The sequence below is a fragment of the Rhinatrema bivittatum genome, chromosome 1 (genome assembly GCF_901001135.1).
Source record: "Rhinatrema bivittatum chromosome 1, aRhiBiv1.1, whole genome shotgun sequence".
Taxonomy (NCBI): domain Eukaryota; kingdom Metazoa; phylum Chordata; class Amphibia; order Gymnophiona; family Rhinatrematidae; genus Rhinatrema; species Rhinatrema bivittatum.
Window position 1 is genome coordinate 704,327,791 of NC_042615.1, and position 24,818 is coordinate 704,352,608.

General features: G+C 43.8%; 1 protein-coding gene across 1 annotated transcript; it reads left to right on the forward strand.

Annotated features, from left to right (window-relative positions):
* Window positions 1–6,673: 6,673 nt before the first annotated feature.
* On the forward strand, window positions 6,674–22,645 carry LOC115075527. Its single transcript, XM_029575978.1, has 4 exons — window positions 6,674–6,809; window positions 8,025–8,121; window positions 11,743–11,824; window positions 20,721–22,645. The coding sequence occupies exons 1-4, from the start codon at window positions 6,800–6,802 to the stop codon at window positions 21,225–21,227; spliced, it is 696 nt and encodes a 231-aa protein (XP_029431838.1). The 5' UTR covers window positions 6,674–6,799; the 3' UTR covers window positions 21,228–22,645.
* Window positions 22,646–24,818: the final 2,173 nt, after the last annotated feature.

Here is a 24,818-nt window from a genome sequence, read left to right on the forward strand (position 1 = left end):
GTTATTAAACCGCGCGTCCATGTGTGCGCGCCGGGTAGCACGCGCACATGGACGTGCACACGTATTTTTTAAAAATCTACCCCTAAGGCATTATTTATCACTTAGAGTACAACTAGTAGGGCTCAGATCTGTAAACCTTCTGCCCACCAATGTTAACCTTGGGACCTCCCACCACTGTTTCAAATCCTCAAATACAACCCTAATATCCCAGCAAATTCTGAGAGGAGAATTTCCCTCCCTACAACCCTCTACTCAGCTAATTCTGAGGGGCATCCAGGGCCAGCGCAATGCACTGTGCAAGCTGTACACTGGCACAGGACAGCAGCTCTGAGGAGGTGGAAGCCTGGGGCCACTGGTGGCCAAAATGGAGCAGAGGTTGCTGAGCCACCTGGAGGACTCCAACCCACGGGCAGCCGCCATAAAGAAAAAGCTGCAGGATGCGTAGAAGGCTTGACAAACCCCTGCCTGATCTGATGTAGGGAAAAATAAGCACATCCCCTGTGTGAGCCAGAAGCAGGAGCAGCGGCAGCATTTGAGTGACGTCATCTCCTGCTGCTGCGGGGTCCGTCTCGCGAGAGGAGCGGCAATATTTCACAGCTCCTACCACGAGGCTGGCTCTTTAACAGCAAGAGATGACGTCACTCAAGTGCTGCTCCTGGTGCTGGCTGGTGCGGGCTGAGGGGGTAGCCTGACTGTAATAAACTGTGCTAGGGAGTCCCTGCACTTGGAGTGGGAGGAGGAAGAGCCTGGGAGTGACTGGATGAGAAGATGAGGGGAAGAGCATAGGGAGGGAGGGGGAGAAAGTGATGGGAAAGAGGAGGAAGGAGCAAGGGATGGAGGGAAGGAGAGGAGGGAAAGGGGGAAAATCTGAGTTAATGAGGAAATAAGGTGAGAAAGGGGAATCAGCTGAATTAGTTAGGGAGGAGAAGAATCTAGAGGGACAGGAATAGAGGAAGAATTGAGATAGTGTGAGAAGGGGAGGGAGGGAAGAGCCTCTGAAGGGGGTGAAAAGTGAGGGAAAGAAGAAAGATAGTGAGGGAAAGGGGAGGAAGAGCCGAGGTAATGAGGTAAGGGGATGAGAAGTAAAGGAAAAAGCCAAGGTAGTGAGGCCTCGATCCGCGCGGTGGACCCCATCCTGTCTGCCAATGGACTAATTAGAGAAGTGACTTTGGGCTGCCAGCAGAATGCATCCCACTGGCAGCTGAATTGGAGTGGAGGTTACCTTGTGATCCCAAAGTGAAGAGACAGGCCCAGATCTCTCAGGGGAGCAACTGGAAGAAAAGAAAAGAGGGTGAAGCCCATGTGTGTGAGACAAAATATATATATGTGTGTGTGTGTGTGTGTGTGTGTGTGTGTGTGTGTGTGTGTGTGTGAGGGCATATGTGCATCTGAGAGAGGAAGCATAAGTGTGTGAGCATGAGCATGTATGAGAGAAAGAAAGGAGAAAGTTTGTGTGCCCTCCCTCCACCACTAATCCCCAGGTATGGAGAGTGGGAACTTTTTTATTCCTTATTAGTTTTAATTATTGGATGTTTGATATGTCTGCTGTTTTGAAATATTTTACTGGTGTTTGGGAAATTAAAAAAAACAATTTAAATAAGTTTTTAAATATTAGATGTTTATTTTTCAGCTGTCTTGAAATATTTCTTTTCAGGATTAATATGCTTTTACTATTATAATTGATGTTTTATATTTCTTGATTTTATTATTTGATATTTTATGAAGAATGATGATGTTTCTGTTTTTGCATTTGTTGCAATGTCCAGCTCAGTTTTTGTCTGCACATTTCTATTTCTACTTTATAGTTTCTTTATTTTGTATTTGGTGGGGTCTGTTAGTGTTCTGTATGTGTGACAAAGGTGAGGTATTCTGCTAGTGTGTAGCTTCTTTGTAGGGTTGTATAGCAGCTTGGCTTGTTCCATTTTCCTAAGAGGAGGTGTATTGGTATTTTAGGAGCTGTTGTTATAATTGCAGTGTTACTTTTTCATAGGCAAGATTGTTATTGTTTGAATGCTGGCATGTTTTAGTACTGTTTTGGCCTTGGGGGTTTGCTATAATTGTTTACTAATGGCTTTCTGAGGGTCAAGCCCACATTCAACATGCATTACAATAGGCCTAATATCATATGGGTATTTTTGCAGGATTTTCTGGTTGGCACCTCAGCAGTGCATGTAAAGATAATATACAGGTTGTTGTAAGGATATTTTCACCTCAGAAGAGTATACTCAGAATGTTATTTTAATGCAAAATATGATATTATAAATGCATAATTTTTAATTGTGTGTTTGTTAAGGGCCGGAGTGGGGGAGGGGGGTGCTAGGCCATCTAATACTCTTCCATGGGCCATGAGTTCGAGAGGAGAAGGAGTGGATGCGGGTAGGGAGGAATGTCAGATTTTAAAGTTTAGATTACTGGAAGGAGATGAATGAATCACGAGGGGAAGGGGCAGCACACTACTTGTTCGCACAGGGCAACAAAAAAGCTAGCACCGGCCCTGGGGGGGGGGGGGAACTACCCCCCAGACATCTTGCTGATTTGAAATTACTTATGTGACCCTTCCCTTCAGGCAATCTGCTGCCTGAGGCGAAGGATGAAATGGCGTCCCCCCCATGGCCTGGTGCAGGTGAAATCACCAAGGGCCAGGGCAAGGGGAAGGCAATGGAGGGTGAAGTGACTTGCCCAAGGTCACAAGGAATGGCAATAGGATTTGAACCCTGGCTTCCCTATTTTGCAGCCCATTGCTCTAACCACTCAGATTTTGGGCCTGTTATTTTTTTGTTTTCAGTCTTTGGCATCCTCCGGAGAAATGTTTAATGGCGTGGCTGCTCCGCTTCCTGGGTCTAGAAATAGGACTCTTCCATTCCCTATTGCCTGTTTCCCACCCTTCTCCAGGATCTGCCCCCTGGGGGTGTGAGAGGTTGGTGAATGGTGGGAGTCTGTGTGTGTGACACACTCTCTCTTAGGGCTTATACAAGGGTATTACATGCCCTAGACAAACCTTACAGACTTTCATTCCCACTTCCCTCCCCTCCCCACATAATTAAAACTTATGCATTAAAACTTATGTATTAACTTCCCCAACCTAAAAAGGCAGATTGCATATGGAAAATAGACTTTCAAAGTACAATCTTCTGAAGTAAAAATATCACTTACAGTATATATATTATATAGACATACACTGCAAAAAAACACACTTTCAATAATAATAGTTTAATAGACTTAATAAAATACTTTTCTCATAGTAATCAAGACAGTTTACTGGATCCCATTTGGTATTAGACCTATGGTAAAATGCACTGGGTGTGGAGTTGGCCCACAGAAAGCCAGGATTAAACTGAACTACAATTCCAATATAGTAAGCCTTCCATATCATATCTGCCAGTGCTCAACCTATGAAAAAGCCATATTGCAAATATTACATTAGGTCATAAACACTCATACATCTTCTATTAGGAAAACAGATCAAAGCCAGGTTGTTGTAAATCCCTGCACAGAAACTACATGCTAGCAGAATACCTAAAGCCTCAGTCACACAAGCAGAACACAGATAGACGCTCACCAAATACAGAATAAAGAGATCATAAATTATAAATTGAAACGTGCAGACAAAAACTGAACTGGAAATCACAAGAAACCAAACTCTGTAAGCAATGCAAACACATTAAAAAAATATAAAACATTAACATACCGATAAAAAAAAGGTCAAATCTGCTGATTAATTCAGCCAATAAAAACATGTATAAAAATGTTTAAAATATTACCAAACACTAATAAAATATTTCAAAACAGCAGATATATCACATTCAATAATTAAAACTAACAGGGATAAAAATAAAATATTCCACTCTCCATACCTGGGAACTTTAGATTTCCAGTCCTCCTGAGAATGTCATAGATTGGAGGAGGGTGCACAGACTTTAACCTCTCTCACACACATATATACAGGTACTCTTATACACGCGCGCATTCACATACACCACCCCCACTACTCTCTCATACACACACATACCACCTCTGCCACCCTTTTATACACACATCACCTCCACCATCCTCTCATACATACATACATACACACACACACACACACACACACACACATCACCCCTACCACCCTCTCATACACACACACACACACACACACACCCCACCCCTACTACCCTCTCATACACACACATCACCCATACCACCCTCTCATACACACACACCACCCCCACCACCCTCTCTCTCTCTCACACACACACACACCTCTCTCATACACACACACACCCACACACCACCCCCACCACCCCCACCACCCTCTCATACACACATCACCACCACTACCCTCTCATACACTCACACACACCACCCCTACCAACCTCTCATACACACACAGAGACACACACCCCACCTCGATCCCCGGGATTCTGGGCTGCAGCCACTGCGCTGCTCTGCTCTCTCTCCACCATGCTGCACTCTTTCACCTGTGCCAGCACTGCCACAGGACTTTTCTTTTGCTAGGAGGGGGGAAACCCTGCCAGCAAGTCACAATTCCGCACCACCACAGGACACATTTGCTGCAGGGAGTGGAAATCCTGCCAGCATGTCGCTGCTCCTTGCTGCCAGTCCTGCCACCAGAGTTTTTCTACATGAAGGGTGAGGCGGCTGTGGCAGGAAGGTTTCAGGGGGCAATTTTGCCACCTCGAAATCTTGCCGCCCATAGCAGCTGACTCACCCTACCTCATTATAGAATTGCACCTGCTTCCCTTGAAAAGTTTGGGGACCCTTGTATTAATTTATTCACTGCTCTCTTTCACTGACTAGCCATTCACTGATAGCTGACCAGACCAGTTCACTGCTCTTAGCACCTCACAGCAAGAATATACACCACTGGTGGCTCTTAAACATGCAGGAGCTGATTCCAGAGCATATGTAGTCATGTTACATTCAGAAGTATAGCTCAAAAATGGAAAATCTATATTGGGACATATGCACATCTTACTTTATGTTTTGTTCCTGTTGCTGTTGTTTCATCAGTCCAGTTATAAGGCACTAAGCGCTGCCAAAGTAATTAACAATAAAAAGTGCTGAAGTTACTTCTTTGAAATTGATGTAACCGCAGATATTGTGCTGAAAGATACATCATCATCATCAGTAAAGAGCTGAGAGGAAGAATATAATGCTGATACATCTTAGCCCTCTTGCTAGGTGTCTGTGGTATACTGTGCTAGTCTTATCTCCAGATCATGCACATTTCCTTGCCTGCTGCTAGGGCAGCTGTACTGATAATCATAACTACTTTACAAAAATAAAACTCATCTTCCTCTCTCTTGCAGATTGCATAGGCAGATTTTTCCCCTGAACAGTAACATCATTTGTGCTGCTGATGAATATTTATCAAAAGACAAATCACTCCAGTTTTCATGATAGTCAAAACAAATAGGTGATCTAATAGAACTAATGAAGTAAAAGGGCTTTTTGAAAATTGCCCAGTCTGTGTGCAGGTAAAAGTACACTCATTGTTTCTAGGGTTGCCAACCGGCTCCTGATTTTCAGGACAGGTTGATCTAGTCCTGCTTTTACCCCATTGCATGCAGGGACCTGTAGTTCTGATTTACCTATGCATGCCTTAAGAAAAACAAAACTACATTTTCTGCATGCAATGGGATAAAACCAGGACTAGATCAATCTGTCTTGAAAGTCTGGAGCCAGCTGGCAACCCTGGTTGTTCCACATGTGTGTATTTTTACCCACATTTTCTTGGAGGCATTCAAAGGGCAGGTTTTAGGCTGGGGGAGACCACAATGGCATAGTTTGCATTTTCAAAGCAATGTATGTTTTGGCTGGGAAAAGTACCTGCAGGAAAAGCAGATGCAAATCTCTGCAGGTACTTTTTTCTTGGTCAGATTTCAAAAGGAAAATATGTGCATATTTTTCCTTTGAGAACTGGTGTCAAATCTGAATTTTGCACCTGCCTGTGCAGTTTTGAAAATTGCCTTAATATGCACATATTGGTAAATCAGAAAATGTCACCAATAATTGATAGTCAAGAGCAAGAAGTTGCCTGTCCCTTTTTTATAGCTTAGGGCAGAGGTTGCTAAACCAATCCTGGGGGACCCCCAGCCAGTGATGTTTTCAGAATATCCACAAGGAATATGCATGAAATAAAATTTGCATTCTATGGAGGCAGTGCAGCAAATTTATTTCATGCATATTTATTGTGGGTGTGGTGAAAACCCGACTGGCTGGGGGTCCTCCAGGACAGGTTTGGGAACCACTGGCCTAGGGCACAATTATTGTCTATGCTAGCCCAGCTTGCAGAACCAATAAAGTGCTATAGAGCGGCACATTACAAGCTTTTCCAGGTTTCACTTTGATAAATTCAAATCTTCTCTCCTGCCATGCAGGAATGACCATCACACTTGAATTACACTAGCATAGTTTACTGGAAAAAGATGCAAAATCAAAGGTAAGTTACAGATTGTCTTGGGCATTTTATCTGAAGAAGGAACCCCCCTGAGGTCTCAAAAGTTCATGTACAATATTATCTTTGGAGAGAAAAAAAATCACCCACAAAAAATCCAGAGTGTCCAAGACTAACACAGCACTAAGAATTCTGCATTGTATAAAAATGGACTTGTAATTTTCTTCTTTTGATTTTTTTTTTTTTTTATGGGTGACAGGTGTTACTCTGAATGCTCCCAATTACACGAGTCATCTGTTATCAAACCTTTCAGAACACACAACCTACAAAGTAGAGGTTGCAGGAATCACCGGGGCAGGTGAAGGCAACCTGAGCCTTCCACGACTTTTCAGTACCATGGGATCTGGTAATTTTTTCTGGCATTCATCTACTTTGTTCCTTGGTATTGATGCTACAAACAGCCCAATTTTCAGAGATTTCCAGGAGATTCTGAGTTTCTTGACCTCCCACCTGCAGCTGTTGGATCTCCCTCAGCTGCTGCTCAAAGAAGTTGAGGGGCAATGGGAGTGGAGGGCAGCGCTATTGGCCCCAGAAATAAAGTGCAGACAGCGTGCACCCTGGAGGGAATGAAAGAGCTACACTACTGTCCCTGGGGCACCCGCTTCCTATTTAAAAGTGGGAAGTGTGCATTGCTGGGACAGTAAGAGGAAGAACCGCTGCAGAGATAGCAGTGTTGGGAGTTTTGCCAGGCTCAGGCTGCTGTGACTCCAGCCAGAGAGGAGGAATACTGGGGGTTGAATGCTAGAAGGAGGTGAGAGTCAGAGGGAGATGAATACTGGGAGAGGGAGAGAGTCAGATGAGGGTGAAATACTGAGGGAGGTGAGAGTTTAGTGAATGAGTGCTGATGGGAGAGGGAGAATTGGGGTGGTTGATGAGACAGGGTAGCTGGACACTGGAAGAGGCAATAGTCAGACAGGGGTCCTTATGGGTTAGGAGGAATAAAGAGTGAAGGAGAGACTTGGGAAAGAGGGGGAGGGAAAGAGCTTGGATAGGAAAGATATGAAGGTGAGCTGAAGAGATGGGGTGGTGAAGGGATTAAAAATGGGAAAGATGGAGAGAAGAGGTAGAGAAGGAGTTTTCAGTAATCAGCTTCAGACCCCAGTTTTGAGGGTTCCTATAGGCCTATTAGCTTCCTGTTTCTCTCTGGAGCTGTCCCATCAGCACCAGAGAAAAGAGGAAGTTGATGCATAGCTCTTGTAGCCAGGGTTCCCCACAATTGTGAATAACCATTGGCTGGGTCCTGTAGAACTTTTATATGCTGTATCCAATCCTAGCTTTCTTAAAAAAAAAAAAGCTTCCTAGTAATATTTTACATAGATACCTAAAACCATTGCTTCAAAACAGGTACTTCCACATGAAAAATCAGCTCTTGTATTGCAATAGTTGATATTCACTCAAAGCTTTGTTAAATAATTTAAATGTAAAACTATTGCTTGAATTCAGAAATTCCTGTGTGGTTTCCTCCTTAAGCTTGTAGCGTCTTTTTCAATAATCAATATTCTTCTATATATCAGATAAGCTACCATCAATCTTATTTTATACTCTATTTATTTCCCAATAGATGAGAGTCAGTTGAACAAAGAAATCATTGTTACTGGAGTGTGTGTCATCATCATATCAATAGGAATCTCAATCATTTTTATGTCAATGTTTAAAAGGTAAATAGAATTTTTTTTTTTTAACATAATACTTCTTGGAATTGTTCTTAAGTAAGTATGTTAACACTGGTCACTTGCAAAATAAATCGAATTCCCTTTACTTATCCTACTTTCAATAAATCAGATTACCTAGCTTGAATTTTGCCAAATACCTTGCTTGGCAAGGGAGGCTTACTTTCTGGCTACTTGCTGATGAGTCTTCGGTTCTGCCGTCAGTTGTAAATGGTTTTGTGAAGCAGCAGAAACTAAGCACACAATGGAAACCAACCTTGCAGCAAATCTGGCCCTAGCTAATCAACTGTGTCAGAAGAGACCAGATCTTATCTGAATCACTTTTAGGCAAAGTTAAGAGCAAAAAAAGTTGATCGTCTTGAATTGAACCAATGCCTGGATTTCTAATCCTAGCACCAGAGAGAAATCATATCAAAATAGTTAAATGGCACCAGTTTCACACAATGTGTTATATATATGCATATATATGTTATATATATATGTGTTATATATATGCATATATATAAGTGTCAAAGAGACAATAATGTTTAGTCCAAAAAAAACCAATCTAGTCTTCACAATCATTCACGCAATCTAAATTCAATGAATGCCCATTATAACATTTTTTTTTCATTTTCTTATGTATTTAAAACCCCACATTTTGTCATGTTTCAGCAATCCTGCATCAGGTGGATCAAATAAGACTAGATAAAAAAAAAAAAAATCCCTGGATTTGTCAAGTATTCAGATCTAATCATCCATACAAGGCATGAAGAGGACAGTTTTCAAAAGCCATTTACCCATGCAAATGGCTATTTGGCCCAGTACAAGTGCTATTTGAAAATTCCTGCCTTGTATACAGGTGAAAATACAATCGGTGTTCCAAATGTTTACTTTTACCCACATTTCCCATGGATGTATTCCCAGGGCAAGGTTAGGCCAGGGGAGACTTAAATGCATGTAGTTTCACTTTTTGAAAACTACACGCATTATTTTTTACTACAGTCAGACCCAAGAGGTACTAAAAAGAAAACCCAGCATAAGTTTTTAAAAACTTACAAGTTATAGATAAAAGATCAGACCAGAGGAAGCATAATTGTGTTAACTTACATAGTAAAAACAGTAAATGATGGCAAATAAAGACCAAATGGTCCATCCAGTCTGCCCAGCAAGTTGCTATTTGGTAGTAACTGCCACTGTATGCAGGTTACGTCCGTGCCTTCTTTTAAGAGTAGTAACTTCTGCTCTGAGCAGGTTACCTCTGTGCATTCTTTTAACGGTAGTAACTGCTGCTCTATGCAACTTACCCCATGCCTACTGTTAAGGGTAGTAACTGCTGCTCTATGCAACTTACCCCATGCCTACTGTTAAGGGTAGTAACTACCACTCTGTGCAGCTTACTCCATGCCTACGGTTAAGGGTAGTAACTGCTGCTCTGTGCAGGTTACCTCATGCCTACTGTTAAGGGTAGTAATTGCCGCTCTGTGCAGGTTACCCCATGCCTACTGTTAAGAGTGGTAACTGCTACTCTGTGTGGCTTACTCCATGCCTATTGTTAAGGGTAATAACTGCCACTCTGTGCAGCTTACTCCATGCCTATTGTTAAGGGTAGTAATTGCCTCTCTGTGCAGCTTACCCCATGCCTATTGTTAAGGGTAGTAACTGCCTCTCTGTGCAGCTTACCCCATGCCTATTGTTAAGGGTAGTAACTGCCGCTCCATGCAGGTTACCCCCATGCCTTCTGTTAAAGGTATGGAGGTAACCTGTATGGGGCGGCAGTTACTACCCTTAACAGTTTACTTTACATGTAATGGGAGCAGCAATAGGAGATGAAGACATTAACATTCAGTCAAGGTGCTATGTTGCCACACAGGACACCGAAATTCAAGCCTCCTGTTAAGAAAGGTTTAGGGGTACTGCACAGGTGGTGTGTAAAGTGGCAGAGGAAAGGAATATTGCTCCCTGCAGGTCTAAATTCTGCCGATGCACACGTGGCACTAAAGAGCTTTGGTCAGCAGAGGCTTCTCCCATAGCCTTTGGACAGCAAAGGAAGCCAATTGCCCATGCAAAATGAGGTGGTGAGAAAACTAGGCTAACATTTTTATATGAATAGTTCATTGTTTTTCAACCTGTGAGGCTTACCCCATAATAGGTGGCGCTAAAGATTCACAAGGGCCTTGTACTGGGCCAAATAGTCTTTAAATCAGAGTTTCCCAAACCTGTCCTGGGGACCCCACAGCCAGTCGGGTTTTCAGGATGTTCACAATGAATATGTACGAGGCACATTTGCATACCCATGGAGACTCAGCGTATGCAAATTCATCTCATGCATATTCATTGTGGGTATCCTGATAACCCGACTGGCTGTGGGGTCCCCAGGACAGGTTTGGGAAGGCCCTGCTTTACATGGTTACAAAATTAACCTCTTCATGCCTTGTATGGATGATTAGAGCTGAATACTTGGCAAATCAAGGGATTTTTTAATCTAATTTTATTTGATCCACCCGATGCAGGATCACTGAAACATGAGCTAATGCTGGGGGGGTTTAAATGCACAAGATGCTACCTGTGTCTTCGCAAGAGAGGAACCGCCAGCTGTGGTTAAGAAGCTCATCTCCCAAACTGGGATGAGCTAGAATTACAGTACTTCATGGTAGCAGCCCTGCAAGCATCGGAAAGGACATTTTCTTTCCTGTGCTAGCCTCTCAAGCTGAGTGTAAGCAGCAGTCATTTTAGGGAATGTCAGCCTTTCTGCTTTTGTACTTGGCAATGCTCTAAATCCAGCTATCTTCTTCACAGCAGTGAAGATGAAATCAAGATAGATTGTGTTCTTGCTTTTGTGTGATTGGGGGACAGTCTTTCTCTGCAGGTACACTGATGGCACGCTACACTGATTATTGCAAATGTCTTGTCTTGATGCTGTGCACACAGATAAAAGCTCGCCTCTCTCTATATCACTTCACTGGGTGCATTCCTCTCTCTGCCATCACTTAACTGGGAAACTGAGTACTAGCTCTTTGACTATGGGTACTAGCAGTAGCCTTCCATATGTGGGAAATCTAAGGGAATCCTAACCAAAAATGAAAATAAAACCAGATGAGGTGGATGAGGATGAATTGGCACCATGAGAAGCAAAACTGCTAACATAAGAAATGATTTGTCGCCTTTCACTGCAACAGTGGTGAAAGGAAGGCCAGTAGGTATGACAGCAACAGTTATGTTACAGTTTTCCTTCTGGTGTAGATGCTGCAGCAGAAAAAAAAAAAAGAACTTTAAATATGAGGCTGATTTTTCCGTATTTGGCACTTTTTGTCCTCTCAGTGCAGCACTGCCACTCAATATGAAAAAAAAAAAAAGAAAGGATAAATGGCAGAAAGAGACCAGCAAGATTTTGAGTTTGAGGTGGAGGTCTGGAGCCCTCTGCTGTCTTGTGATTCTAAGTGGCAAATTGTGCCATGTGCAACATCACAGCATAGCAAGAGGGTGCTGGGTTATGCTGGCCATGGCAGCCCATAACTCTGAATCTCTTGGGCATATTTATGTTTGAACTCTCATGTTACCCTTAGCACAATTTTTCCAGCCATTTACACTACTGAAACAAATTTACCCGTTAATATGTGTTTTTTTCAGGATGAAAGTCTGGTTTTGGTCAGATATTCCAAATCCAGAACACAGCGATGCTATAGAAATAACTGGGAGAATTCTTCTAGAGGTATGAGTAGTGTTTGCAGGCACAGGGGGCAATAATCAAACCGCCCATATTGATGCAAAGTCCCCAGCTACTTTTAACCTGTGGAATTTGCACCAATAATCAAAGCAAAGGTGTGCACATACTTTTGCTTTGATTACTGCCCAGGTAAGACATGCCCAAAGCAATTTATACCTGCTTTTCCCCTTGTAAATGTCATTTATGTGCATTATTTCCCTTCTTTGAACTCAATGGGGCAGATCTTCAAACCTGCGCGCAGGCGTAGATTTGTTCGCGCAACCCGGCACGAACAAATCTACGCCTGATTTTATAACATGCGGGCCCCCAGGACGGCACCCCACGGCCCTGCCCCCGGAACGCTCCTGTTTCGGAGCCCCGGGACATACGCGCATCACGGGGCTTGCGCGCGCCGCCGAGCCTATGCAAAATAGGCTCGGCGCGCGCAGGGGCGGATTTTCTCAGGTTACGCACGTAGCCTTTGAAAACCTGCCCCAATGTGTCCTTAGGAATGCCTCCAGACAATGTGGGTAAAATGTTATGCCCACTGTAGAACAACGTGCATCATTTTACCCACATTTTGGGAGGGCAGTTTTCAAACACGGTCTGTACTGGTTGTGTGCGGGGGGGCCCACCTGCATGGAAGCAGGCAGAACTTACCACACCTCCTTTTACCTGCATACGTATGAAAATTGAAAGCGTTCCTATAAATCTCAATCACATACCATCTCCGCTCCCCAGAAAGCCTGTTTAGCGTGCATAAGTGCACAGGAAATCCTACTCCACATGAGCTTTACCACATGTACCCTCTGGGGCAATTCTGAAAGGCACTTGAGCACATAAAACCGGGTTTTACTTACATAAGTGCCTTTGAAAATTACTCTCTTTATGATTTAGGTGTCTTTTGCGTGGGTGAAAAAAAAGTTAACTCACCTAAATTAACCATATTCAGCTGAGTGGGTTTTTTAGCTGCCAGAAAGTCTGCATCCACTTCCATTGCGTGTGTACTTTCAGCCATATAGAAATTAGACGTTCTGGAGGGGTGGTTGGAAACTATGCACGTCCACCTACATTTCCAAAATGAACGCACATGGGAGGCTTGCAACTAACACATGTATTTTATGCCACTGTTTAACACACTGTAAGTGTCTGTGTGGACTCTATGCAGTACCACAAACTTATATTTCAGACATAATGAACATGGGTCCCTTGAGGCTGATTTTGAAAGGGTTTAGGCATCTAACTTTGGGAAGCCCCTAAATTGGCTCTTTTGAAAATTTACCAGGGATCAGTGCCTAAATTTAGGATCCTTGTGTCATGAGGTTCTTAAATTTAGGATCAAAATAGTGAGTGGCTATACAGCTGGAGTTAGAATGGGGAAAATAAGTTAGAAGCTTAGCACTGATTTTAAGCACTAGGCATCTAACTTGGGCCAGGATTCATCATTCTTCGCAGAATGATGAAGCCTGCGAAAACGGGGGGCGGCGAAGGGGGAGCGGGCCTGCGAAAGCCTGCAGCCTTCGCACCACGGCGGTGTGCTGGCTGCCGCACCGAATAGCGCCACTGTGAAAGGTGGTGCTATTCGGCGCGCTACTGCCGACGATAATGTTAGTAACATTATCGCTGGCAGCGAAGACACTGCTGACTCCGGCCCTCCATGCCCCGACTCCTCCCCTCCCCTAATTTGCATTCTATCGCATGCCTTTAGTGTAAAACATTTTTATTAAACAGACACACCTGAACATACCAAATTAATCTGAGATGTAGTATTTCTTATACACCCCTGGTAATGTACACATACGTCAATGATAGTACCATCCCTCTCCCCCTTTTTCCCACAGAGAACCCACAGATGATATCCCCCCACCCTCACTTCCCCCCTACCCTAGTATCCCCTTCCTTGTCCAAATACTTCCACAGGATATCCACGAGCAGCATTTCTCAACAAGGTCCAGTCGTGGTTTAGTCATTAAGTACCAGGCTTCTGGAACCATGTGGTAGTGCTTGTAAATAAGCGTCCCAAATTTGTAAGAACTGACGACAGCGTGACGGGGATGATCTCGAGGCCAAATTGTCCATTTGCATCATGCGATGTGGATGTATTCGCCACGTCCAAAAAGATGGAGAGGGCAGCTCCCGCCACTGGAGTAAAATAATCTTCTTCCCCACCACACAAGCTTTTTTAATAAACAAACGGGGGCCCATCCCCCGAACAAGCGGTCGAGGAATGCAATCAAATAAGAGCATATATGGGGAAAGCGGGAGATGAATATTCAAAAGACGCCGCAAATAACCCAAAATCTTACCCCAGTACAGCTGGATACATGGGCAAGCCCAAAAAGCATGGGACAAGGTCCCTATAGAAAGATGACAGCGTAAACAGCTCACTGTTGGGATCAATTGAGCATGATAGGCTATTTGCAGTGAAACATATGCTCTCCTCAAAAATTTGAATTGCATTTCCCTAAAATACATATTACCAGTTACTTTAGGCAAATTCTTCATATATGCAGCAAAGGCTGCTACAGGCACAGTGAAAACCCCATCGTGGCCCCACTGTTCCACTGATGTCAGGTATGTGTTCTGAGAGAGACCACTGAGCAACCCCTGGTAGTACACAGATAGAGAAGGTGCACGCTGTCTTTCAAGCTGAAGAAAACTAGCCAGTGCCTGAAAGTATGCTGGCACCTTCGTGGAGTGCGGTAAAGAATGTACATAGTGGCATAATTACAAATATCCAAACATTTGCCCACCAGTTAACCCGTAAATGTCCCATAGCTCAGCAAATGAAATCATATTACCGGCGGCATCCAAGACATGATCCAACTGGTTAATACCCTTCTGTCGCCATTCTCGAAAACTGAGGGTATGAGAGCCCAGGGAATACTCAGGATTACCCATGATGGGTAAAAGATAGGCGCAAAGTGTAGGGAGCCCCAACTGGTTGATCAGAAACCACCATGCTTTCCGAAGGGGATTAATTAATGGGTCCTGCAGTAGTACACTCGGAAGAGCATGCCGGGGGCCCATAAGAACAAATTTGAGATCCAAAGGGGCCACCAAGGTGCTCTCTGCCAGGATATCCATGAAAATGGAATCCCCCAAAATCCAATCATGTACCACTCGTAGGTTGGCCACATGGTTATAACGGAGAAGGTCTGGCACCCCCATCCCACTGGCCCCCACTTCAGCTTTAGCCACAACAAGGGAACCCGAGCTTTTCTACCCCCCCCCCCCCCCCCCCCCCCCCCCCAAAGAAAACAGCGTAACATACGATCAATAGCCCCCAGGACACGGCGCTTGAGAGAGAGCGGGAAATTTTGCAACATAAATAGCCACTTGGGCAGAATGATTAACTTAAATAAATTGATACGTCCCCCAAGAGACAGGGGGAGGTCATGCCATGTACATAACTTGTCCTGTGTGTGTTTAAGCAAACCAGAAATATTAAGAGCATAAATAGTAGGGATGTGCAGAGCAAAATTTTATGTTCATATTTTTTATGTCCGAAAGGGGGTCCCACTTGCGGCCAATATGGACATAAAAAAAATCCAATGAGTTGGGTATATGTACATATGTGCAAAAAAAAAATTTAAACCCCCTCACCCTCCTTAATCCCCCCCCCAGACTTACCACAACTCCCTGGTGATCGAGCGAGGAGTGAGGACGTCATTTCTGCAATCCTTGGCGAGAAGCATGTGACGTCGGTGGCACGTCGAGTGACGCGGCGTCACTCGACGTGCCGCCGACGTCACATGCTTCTCGCCAAGGATTGCAGAAATGGCGTCCTCACTCCGCTCCATCACCAGGGAGCTGTGGTAAGTCGGGGGGGGGGGATTAAGGAGGGTGAGGGGGTTTATATTTTTATTTTGGCTCAACAATCGCGATTTCCCACATATCGAACATATCTATGTTCGATATGTGGGAAATCCGATCGTTTATGTCGAATCAATTTTTTAAGTAAAAAAAAAAAAAGAGTTGCGTTTCACTAATGCGGTCAATCCGAATGCACACCCCTAATAAATAGCCGCCGAATCAGTAGACAGATGGATCCCAAGATACTTAATGGACTCACCTGCCCATTTCAAGGGAAAGGAGCCACCCCAACTCTCCCGAAGGGTAGAAGGAAAGGCCAAAGCCTACGATTTGGCCCAATTAATTCTGAAACCGGAAAACATGCCAAAAGCCGCAACCAGGTCGAGAAGAACAAGCAACGACCTTTGCGGGGCTATGAGGAAAAGTAAAACATCAGCGAAGGCAGCATACTTAAAAATATCCCGCTGGGTCTTAGAGTGAAACAGCACTCCATGAATTACTGGCGAAGCCTGTATTGCCAGTAGCATAGGCTCTAGGGTGAGTAAGAACAACAAGGGGAACAGCAGACACCCTTGTCGAGTTCCACGCAATACAGGAAAGGGATTGGAGGACTCCCCATTGACCAAAATTGAAGCAACCAGGTCTTGGTAAAGTAGTTGAATACCCTGGTAAAAAAAACCCGCTAAATCCCATTGAGTGAAGTAGCCGAAACATATAGCCCCATTCCACCCTATTGAAGACTTTTTCGGCATCCAGACTCACCATAAGATATGGAATATCTGATCTCCTACAAAGCACCATGGCTGCTGTGACCCGCCTGATATTAGTGAGTGTGTATCATTGCTTAACAAAGCCCACCTGACCTGGCTGAATCAAATGCAGCAAGTTACCCCCCAGACGAGCAGCTAAGATCTTGGCTAACAGTTTATGATCCACATTTAACAAGGAAATAGGATGATAGGAGGCCGGCAGTAGGTGATCTCTCCCCGGGTTTGGAATGAGAGTCACATGCACCATATTACCATGAGCGGGAAAGGTCCCCAGCTCCATCAAGGCATTAAACCCTAAGGGGAGAAGACCTGCCAGGGGTTCAAGTAGACACTGGTAGAACTCAGAACTGTATCCATCTGGACCAGAAGCCTTCAATTTCTTAGCACCTTGAATAGCGAGCCGTACTTCTTCATCCGTTATGGGCTCATTCAAGTGCCTGCTTTGCGCCAACGTAATGGAGGGGAGATTCAGGTTCTCACAGAAATCATCCCAATTCACGAGTTCCAACCTTCCGACTTATAAAGCGTAGAATAATAATCGTGAAAAGACTCCAATATAGCTGAATTAGTATTAACCACCCGGCCTCCAGCCGTCTTAATGGCGGGAATATGACGGGAGCCCCTTGCAGACTTGACCAAATTAGCTAACATTTTCCCAGGCTTATTCCCATGTCTATACAACTTGAACTGATAATACTGGACACTCTTTTTCGCCCATTGATGCAAAAGGGAATTGATCGCCGTTTGCAGACAGATGTAGGCTTTCTTGCGCACTTAGTGATAAAAGCCGTTTATCCAGGGATTTCCTCCTATGGGCTAAGTAAGAAATAATATCGCCCCTCAAAACCGCCTTAGCAGTGTGCCAAAACAAGATAGGGCTCCCACTATGCTGGGCATTCAGTTTTGCAAAATCTGCCCACCTCTCCTTCAGGCACTCCTGGGAAAGATACATCCTCTGCTAGAAAATAGGGATAACGCCAGTGCCTTCTTGCGGGATTGGCATGGGCCCCATCAATTCAACCAAATCGGAGCATGATCGGAAAGAATAATATCCCCAATTCCTGCCATGGCAACCTGAGAAAAATAATGTGCACTAATCAAAAATTAGTCCAGGTGAGATTCCGTCGCATGCGCCCTGGAGAGATGGGTAAAGTCCTTCTCAAAAGGGTGCAGGGTCCTCCAAGAGTCTACTAAAAGCAAAACCGTTTCCAAAAGATGAATCCCCTTACTTGGAACACCAGGGTTGGAGGACGTTGAAGACCTATCCCACCCAGGATCTTTTAGGCCATTGAAATCCCCTCCAACCACCACCACTTGAGCTATGTATGGAAGAAGTAACTTATACAGCTCCTGAAAAAAGGAGGCTTGATGGGTGTTGGGGGCATATGCACAGCAAAGCACCATAGGGACTTGGTTAAGTTCAGCCACTAAAATCAAAAACCGACCCTGGGGGTCTTTGATTTCTATCAGAACTTTAAGAGGGAGATTTTTCCGAATTAATATGGCCACCCTTGCGGATTTGGAACTACCAGTCGCAAAATGCACTGATCCCACCCAGCCTTGTCTCAATTTGGCATGCTCCACATCAGTCAAATGAGTTTCCTGGAGGAAGGCCAGGTCAGCTGCCTTCCGTTTCAGGGCCTGCAGGATCTTAGACCTTTTAATGGAGGAATTAATCCCACAGACATTCCATGAATATATCAAAGTACCTCGACTACCCAGCTACCGAGACCAACCATAAGGACTGACCAAGACACTGACATTTCAAGAAGAGGGATGGCCGTCCCAGCATGGACCAACCTTCGGACATTGTAACTCCCACTGCTCGTGGACAAGAAATAGACGTAGAGCATGGTCTCCCACCCCTGCCCTCCCCCCGCCTTCCCATTCCCACCCCCTACTACCCCCAGTCAACCCCTGCTCATGAAAACCTACCCCTCCTCCCTCCCCTCCCCACCCCTTCCCTGCCACCCCCTCCAACCCCCCCTACCATTTGACTTCTCATACTAACCCCCCCTCCTTACGAGATCACTAAAGGCTCCAGCCCCCCCATCCCCCTACCCCAACAAAGAGAAGAAATGCACACAGGACAGCAAATTGTAAAATACAGTAAGAATAGATTGAACACAACATAACTTCATATAATAGCATTGACTCAAAGGGCTGTAAATAGAACAGGCAGCTGTAAGCATACACCAAGGGGAAGAGCAGCACTGTAGAGAAAAACAATAGCACTAAAAGCCTCCAACCCGGTGAAACATGCAGATAGGAAACTACAGCATCGCAAGGCCGCTTAAACTTCCAGTGCCCGAACCAAGAGCACACCTAAAGGGACGTGCAGAAAACTGAGAACCAGAGTCGATTCCATGTGATAGTCAAAGGGCAGCATTCATGTAGCAGGCCGGACAAAAAGCAAGAAAAGAGAAAAACAACCTGCAAACTTCGGCGGCCCATGAAACATCAAGATTTCTCTCCAACTCCTGCAACAGATTGGTCCAACGTCGCTATGTATGCACGTAGCTCTCCGACCTCCGAAAACCATCTGGGACCTCCTGGGGTGGAGATGCGAACTTTGGCCGGATAAATTAAAACGCCTTGCTGCCCCAAATTATGCAGCTGGGCGCAATATGGCGATAGCACACAGCGCTGTGAAGACAAAGCTGCAGAAAAGTCTTGGAAGACTAAGATTCTCTTGCCTTCAAACAGTAAGGACTTCCCGCCACATACCGCTTGCAGGATGGCCGCTTTATGTGCAAAATTTAAAATTTTTGCAATTATGAATCTCGGTCGGTCTTGTTGCACACGTTTCTGGCCTAAACGATGGGCCCTCTCAATGCGTAGGGGACTGCGCGCTGCAGAGAGATGGAACTCTTGCATCAGCCATGCTTCTAATATTTTAGGGAGGTCCCGTTTGTCCAGCGACTCCGGTAGCCCCACAAAACATAGATTAGATCGGCGGGACCAGTTTTCCAGATCTTCTAACTGGTCTGTGTGTTGTGCGATCGCTGTCTGTAACTTGGCAAGATCGGACCGCGTGGTCTGGAGGCCATCTTCCGTCTTAGACACCCGCTATTCCAGCTCTTGAAAACACGTGTCATAGCCAGCGATGGAGACAGTAAGATCAGAGATTTGGTTGGAAAGTTTTTTAAATTCAGCTCCAGGGCTGCGACCACTGCTGCCCGAATATCCGCCCAATTCGCCGGCACTGGTGAGTCAGCCATTTCGGTGTCATCATCAGACAATGCATCTGCAGGCCGGGTTCTCTCCCTTTCCTTCTCCCTGTCTTTCTTAGCGGTCCTCGTTGACATTACCACCAGCAATATTCCCATGAAGGCTTTAGATTCTTAATGCTGTGTTCTAAGCCCTGAATAAAAGCATGGGCTGCCCTAGATGAGGCTGGATGGTTTAGTAGGGAGCCAGCAAGGGAGAACTACATCCGCTCCCCTGCACAGCGTCATGTGATCTCCTGTGATAAGCCTTTGATAAATGACCCCCTTAGCTAACTAAGGGCTGGATTTTCTTTCTTCGCACACCTTCCTGGTTCACGTGGTAACGGGGGGGTGGCGAAGCACGGGGTGGGCCTGTGAAAGCCAGCAGCGATCGCACCACTGCGGTGTTATCGCTGCCGGCTTTCGCACCCAATAGCGGCATCGTGATAAGGGGAAGCACAACCAACGACATTCAGAAAGATAGTTGTGTTAGTCTATTACAGGAAAATGCACCTATTACAGGAAAATGTACTTAATTAGTCTATTACAGGAAAATGTCCCTAATCATGTACATTTTGCAAATGTACCTGATCTAGCTATTGCAAGTGAAAAGGGACTTTTCGCGTGCGATAGGGTTAGAAAATAACCCCCTAAATCTAGACAAATGAATAGCAGGGCTAAATTTAGTGCTCTAAATTTTAGCATCCCAAATTTAGATGAATTTTCAGCCAACAATTTAGGATCCAAAGTTTGACTGAAGATAGACACCTAACCTAGGTACCTAATTTAGGTTCCTAAATTTTGAATCTCAGCATTTTTTGAATATTGGCCTCGTAGTACTTAGGACCTCTTGCTTGGCAAACATTTTCTGGGACAAAACAGTGCTGTCTGTGTTTAGCACTTGATGTAACCTTCCGTGTCTTTGTTTAGCCTTTGTCTACTATGACAAAGAAGCTGATAGCACCTTATAGAGGTGTCACCCTCCTCTTTCCCATTTTCCTGTAATAGACTAACACAGCTATCTTTCTGAATGTCGTTGGTTGTGCTTCCCATTTTCTATTTAATACTTAGCCTTGATTACTTTTTATTCATTTGTACCATCTGCAGGCTGGACTGGAGCCCACTTTGAAACTTCTGCTTCAAGAACAAGATCATGATGCTGCTAGCCTATTTGTCTTTGACGAGAAGAATCCCAAGACATCTTTGATGTTGCACCCACTGAACCAGGAAAGTGAAGATAATGACTCAGAAACAAGCCATTCAGAAAGGGTTCAAGGTGACCATAACATCTCAAACATTCCTGAAACATCAGAAATTAATCAGAGACCAGAAGTTCAGGCCTTTGTCATGTCACCAACTGCCACTCTATCCAGTGATTATAGTACCACTGAGTTCTTCATGCACAGTGTTATGCAGAAAAGGCCTGAAAATTTACCAAAGCCCAAAGAAAACAGTATGGAAGTGAATCAGAATAGTAAGGTCGGCAAGATGAGGCAACAGGGCACCTCTGTGCCTCATGACTATGTGAAACAGAGCCAGGTAACAAACATGCACCTCCCCCAGGCTGAGGCAACATTTGTAGAACTAATCTCAGTCTCTTCTGGAGGCCAATAGTAGTTTTCTAGCCAAACAGATTTACATAATGGCAACTCTTTTCCAATGGAAGAAAACAAGGCACTGCTTTAAAGGTACTTTGCTTTCAGTGTAGAGCTTCTAATATGGAGTGATACACAGAAATATAATATTTATAGTTACATGGGTTAAGTTCTGGTTAACTCAGACTTTCTTGCAGAGAGGTGAAAGATTGCGCAGGCACAGAGATTGAATTACCCTCTCACCCCTAGATGTGCTCCCTTCAAAGCAGGGATTATGACTGGGACGTAGTGGGGAAGTTTTCCATGGCTATGGCTCATGCTATACCTGTTCTGTGGACAAATGAAGCACTTTGTTTTCCAGAGCTATTAATGAGTCACCTTTCACAAGCAATAAATTCACCAAGAAGAAAAGGCTCCATGATTCTATGGTTTCCAAACTAATCAGCAAAGCTGAAATCGGAGTTCTATAAAAAAAAGGATGACTGGTAGCCAAAAGACACCCTACATAACAATAATAACTAGTGGGCATGTGTTTTCTAGAATCAATGAAAACTGTTCAAGGGGGATTATCGTAACATGATACTTTAGAGTGAAAAATAGTGTCACTCCTTCCTAAAGCCCTTATTAGGACTGATTTTCAAAAGGAATTGCATGCAGACGGCCTTTTTCAAAATCAACCAGGGGCCAATGCACACAAAAGTATGTGCAAAACCCAATTTTGCACATTCGTTTGTGCATGGCTGCAAGAAGAATTCCGAGGGCAGAATTGGGGTGGAGATAAGACTGACATGCATTCTTTCAATTTTAAAAAGTATATACATAAATCCACTTACACAAACTTACACTGTACATAGAACGGGTATAACTTTGTGTGTGTATGCCTGTGGTGTACCAGGCCAACCCAGGAATTTTCAAAATGGACTTAAGTGCTAAGTCTGCTTTAAAAATTTGGGTAAAGTCTGTGAGTAAAAGGTATCCACAGACTTTGGTCTTGCCTGCGTTGTTTTAAAATTACCCTAATTTTGTCTAGGTTCAGAACCCATAACTTACCGTGGGATATTTTATTGTGCAAACTACATTTTATATGAGAGAACTAGGCAGTGAATAACAAAAATGCTACTTATCTGGCTAAATCAGTCGCTTTGCCACGGCTTAGCCAGGTAACTCAGAACTTATCCAGATAAGCAGCAGCAAAGCGTTACTTAGCCGGATAAGTTGGAACTTAACCGAATAAGTATATACAACTGATATACCCACGTATTATTACTTCTAATTTTAAAGTTATATGCAAGTAGATTTGACACATGTAAATTAGATACATTTACTCCCCGTAAGATGGCTTTCATGTCTATAAGTAGGGAGATTTTCTTTTTTTTCAATTTAATCTTTTATTGAGATTTTCAAAAAGAAACATAGATATTCACAATTCTGTGCATAATCAGGAATTTTGATAGACAACATAACTCTTACATATAAAATATTCTTTCATTTAAATATTATACAATTTGTCTTCAAAATCAAATAATGCGGGGACTAAGCATTATATAAACTTAAAAAATAATAATCAATAAGGAGAGGGTGCCTAATTTGTTTCAATTATTGACCATTTCATCAGATGTTACTGTTGGTATTATTTTATTCAAACTAACCTCATTTTTATCCTTCAAGAATATTTCCAGATGCGAAGGCTCTGCGAACACAAATTTCTTCCCTTGAAAGTTAATATAACATTTACTCGGATACTTTAAGTAAAAGGACGCACCTAATTCCATAACTTTTGCTTTCAAGGATAGAAACGTTTTCCTCCTTGCCTGAGTAGGCCTAGATACATCTGGAAATACATAAACCTTCTGTCCACAGAACATCACATCTTTATTCTTAAAGAATTTATCCAAAATGAGCTCTTTATCCCTCTCTAATGCAAAGGATACCAGCAACGTTGTTCTTTTATTAATAATGTCTAATGAGTCTTCCAAGACCCAAAGTATTCTCCTCTCCCACTCTAGGTATATTTCCACTCTGCAGCGGAATATAATAAATCTTTGATATTAAAGGCATCTCCTCACATACCAAATACTCTCTAACATATTTAAAGAACATTTCTAAAGGTGACATTAACCTAGTAATGGGGAAGTTGACAAATCGTAAATTTCTTACCTTCATAAAATTTTCCAAGTTTTCTAAATTAGCATGTAACACAACATTATCAGACGTATGGTAACTTTCTAAAGTCTTTACATTTTGCAATTCTAATGTAAAATCTTTAATGGTTGTCTCAACATTATTTATTCGTGTCTCTTGATCCTGTATAAGGGATTTATTACCATTTGCAATAGCAGTAAAGGATGAGTTCATCTGTATCATATTTGAATCTAATTTAACCAACAACCTCCACACATCCCCCAGGGTTATTTTAGACTCATCCAGGGTATTCAACCGTGGGCTGTCTAATTTGACCGTTAGAGGCCCCATTCCTGCACCCTGCTGTTGTAGCTCTGGGCCGGGGGGTTGTGCATTTTTCGGTGACTTTAAATGTAAACTAAAGTCACTTACTTGTGCAACCTCTCCTTCAGCGGAAAAACTTCCTGTTGTTTCCCCTGGGGGTTGTTGTGGGGCTGGTCTAATGCCGGGACTTAGGGAGACATTGAGAAAGTCCCCCTCATTGTCCCCTCGGGGCATACCTCCTCTGCTTACATGAGCGTCCATGGGTCCGGTTATCTGCTGTGAAGGAGATGACGTCACGAACTTTGCTTTCCTTTTTCGCCCCATAAAAAACAATTTCCAGGCGATCTGCAGGCGATCGAAGCTGATCTAAGCCGCGCACGCCAAAGGGGCGTGCGCGGCTTAGGCGGGCGCCGGCGGCTGCGGTGCGCTGCTAACCACGTGGTTTTATCCTCACGGTCTCTGGCTGATGATGTCAGCATCTAGGGATTCCCACAGCTGTGCTGGATGCAATTCAGGTTCTCCTCGATGGCCAGGCAAGTTAATGGCAGCCTCTCTCTCACTGCAATCGCCAGTCCCACACTCACTTCTACACCATGGGGTTTTATCCTCGCGGTCTCTGGCTGATGATGTCAGCGTCTAGGGATTCCCACAGCAAGTAGGGAGATTTTCTAACATGCATGCAACAATTAAATTATCAGTTTTACCAATTAGTCTACCAGTTGGCCCAGTCCATCTGCAGATCATCGAGACCCTTCTGACTCTTCAAACTGAAGTCCCCTATTTCACCCAGATCCCCCACCTAGTCAGTATTTCACTTTTAAGATCGTTTACAATCACTTACTCCAGATATCGAGCAGGAGCAAATATACATGATTAAGCTGCCAAATTTACATGCATAAATTGCTTATAAAACAGAAACTTACTCGCATAAATGTTGGCCCGGTCATGGAACACCCCTGTTTTATACATGTTCAGATTTACTCACAGACCCTTACCTGTGTATTTTGAGGTTTTTAAAATAACTTATATGTGTGTATAAGCTATTTACATGCATATGTGCTGATTTTTATGCAGGCAACTCTTTGAAAATTCACCTTTAAGTGAGTGCCTGAGGCAACTTGAGATAAATTGATCTGCCCAAGTTCAAAAGAAAAGTTGGTGGAGG

Excerpts from the sequence above, each read along its gene's own strand:
- LOC115075527 (XM_029575978.1), top strand. Across the intron at positions 8,122-11,742 it reads TTTATGTCAATGTTTAAAAG|GATGAAAGTCTGGTTTTGGT; the intron begins GTAAATAGAATT and ends TGTTTTTTTCAG. Across the intron at positions 11,825-20,720 it reads CTGGGAGAATTCTTCTAGAG|GCTGGACTGGAGCCCACTTT; the intron begins GTATGAGTAGTG and ends TACCATCTGCAG.